Below are 1,970 nucleotides of genomic sequence, written 5' to 3' on the forward strand. Positions count from 1 at the left end.
GTTTTTAAAACTGCCATAACTTTTTCATAAATGATCAAATCAAGATAATTTTTTTTTATAGATGCTTGATGTTTTAACTTATTATTAAGTATATTTTTTTTTTATAAATTTGACCATTTACCTGCCTACAGGGGTGGATTAAAAATAACAACTTTTTCAACTTAACTTTTGAAAGTGTTCCGTAATGTCTGACACATTTATGTATATCTTAAATTAAAGCTAATGTAATATTTTTAATTATAGAAAGTTAATAGTAATTTTAATCACTGTCAGATATCATTATACTTGATCCAACTATACACGTCATCACTGTGCCGCGACCCCTCCCCCATGATGAGTTTTTTATTTTTTGTTTGTGTCTGTTACCATTTTTCTATAACAATTTATACTTATTTTATTAACTAAAACTAGTTCATACAATTAAAGCGTTTCATAATTATTATGTATAGAATGTGATTTTAAATTATTTTGGCTTTCGTACATGTCGCTGGGTAAATTTTGTAAATATATTTCCATAAATTATGGACAAATTATTAATAAATAAAAGTATTTTTGTGTATTATAAAATTATTACTTTCTTGTTTTATGTCTTCCTTTGTCTCTATATTATTGGTTAACATATTAAAATGGTTATTAGGTCAATTTAAAACTTATTTAGATTAAAAAATAGTGGTATTATGAAGTATTAGAGAAACTTTACCATTTTGCTGAATTTCTTCTTGCGCATGTACTTCATTGGTATTTTGTATATAATTTTTAGAAGAATTTTGCGCGATATCTAAATATGTTAACAACAAATTATTTCAAATAAATGTTACATTGTACAAATATTTATACCTTGTTTGACATTAGTAAGTGGTAGAGTAGGTAAAAATGTCTGACTTGTGGACGACTCATATTTAAATCCAAGTTCAATATACTTTTTCGTAAATGTGTTTAAAATTAAATTTCTAATTTTATCACTAAGAAAAATGAAAAGTTCTTGGTATTTTCCTTGATATCTTAATGTATCAAATTCCATATACCATAAATTCCATAATAAATTAAAAATTAAGTTTTTTAGAATACAAAATGATTTATCTTCATGAAGTTCATAACGCCATTCGAATAATGTATTCACGATAGTCTTCAAAGCATCTTTTATTGAATCCGAACTGGTTCTCAACGTAGAGAATAAAGTTTCATTTTCCTGTATATTTGTAAGTAGATTGCTTAAAATAAAACGAGTTCTTTTTTGGGTGTTCAAGGGAATAGTATGATATTTTTCTATTGCATAAAAAGCTCCTTTCATATATTTTGCCATCGGAACAATTTCAATTATTTTTGTTAAAAGTGTGACTTTACAATTGTGCGCACTATCATCACCAGAAATTAAAAGATAAGTACAATGTTCTTGAAATTTATTTAATGATAAGATCATTAAATTTAAATCATGAACGTAAGAACATTCAAGGAATATCGTTGCTTGCCGTATGCAATTATCGCAATTATATAATGTTACAGGTTTAATAAATAAATCTTTCAGTTCATAGTTTTTGCCCCAATACATAATTAATTCGACATCATTTATATTATTCCATCCTGGTTGACGTAGAAAATTATTTATGATAACCGCGTTTTTATTTTTATTATTTGTCCCTTCAGTATGTAAAAAAGCGAATGACATACATAAGTACACTTGAATATTTAGTATTAATGCCATTTTCATTTTCGAAAACTTATTAATATAGTTTATTATATCTATACTCTTATTAAAAAAAGAATAGACGTATAAGTTTTTTATTACCAAACTAAAATAAAAAATTAGGAAATAAGCTGAGTATACAGGTGCAAATTATATTTATATGTGTCATCGGAAGGATGAGCAGAGTTGTTACGTTTTATTTACTGCTTGTTTAAATCATCAAAAATTAAAAAATTTACAATGTTTCTTCTAAAAATTTTAAACGGTTTAGAAATAAATTGTACTA

At 25.1% G+C, this 1,970-nt stretch overlaps 1 protein-coding gene across 1 annotated transcript; it reads right to left on the reverse strand.

Moving 5' to 3' along the window:
* Positions 1 to 495: 495 nt before the first annotated feature.
* On the reverse strand, positions 496 to 1,684 carry LOC126909827 (uncharacterized). Its single transcript, XM_050692248.1, has 3 exons — positions 838 to 1,684; positions 701 to 778; positions 496 to 601 (listed from the first exon to the last, which is right to left on the reverse strand). The coding sequence occupies exons 1-3, from the start codon at positions 1,664 to 1,666 to the stop codon at positions 534 to 536; spliced, it is 975 nt and encodes a 324-aa protein (XP_050548205.1). The 5' UTR covers positions 1,667 to 1,684; the 3' UTR covers positions 496 to 533.
* Between the last annotated feature and the right edge of the window lie 286 nt (positions 1,685 to 1,970).

This window comes from Daktulosphaira vitifoliae, unplaced genomic scaffold (genome assembly GCF_025091365.1).
Source record: "Daktulosphaira vitifoliae isolate Bord-2020 unplaced genomic scaffold, ASM2509136v1 Scaffold_1494, whole genome shotgun sequence".
Taxonomy (NCBI): domain Eukaryota; kingdom Metazoa; phylum Arthropoda; class Insecta; order Hemiptera; family Phylloxeridae; genus Daktulosphaira; species Daktulosphaira vitifoliae.

Bases quoted from the DNA above. Each gene is read 5' to 3' on its own strand.
- LOC126909827 (XM_050692248.1), bottom strand. From the start codon at position 1,666: ATGTCATTCGCTTTTTTACATACTGAAGGGACAAATAATAAAAATAAA. The intron at 779-837 runs GTATAAATATTT...TAACATATTTAG, and splicing joins ACTTACTAATGTCAAACAAG to ATATCGCGCAAAATTCTTCT. The intron at 602-700 runs GTAAAGTTTCTC...CCAATAATATAG, and splicing joins AGAAGAAATTCAGCAAAATG to AGACAAAGGAAGACATAAAA.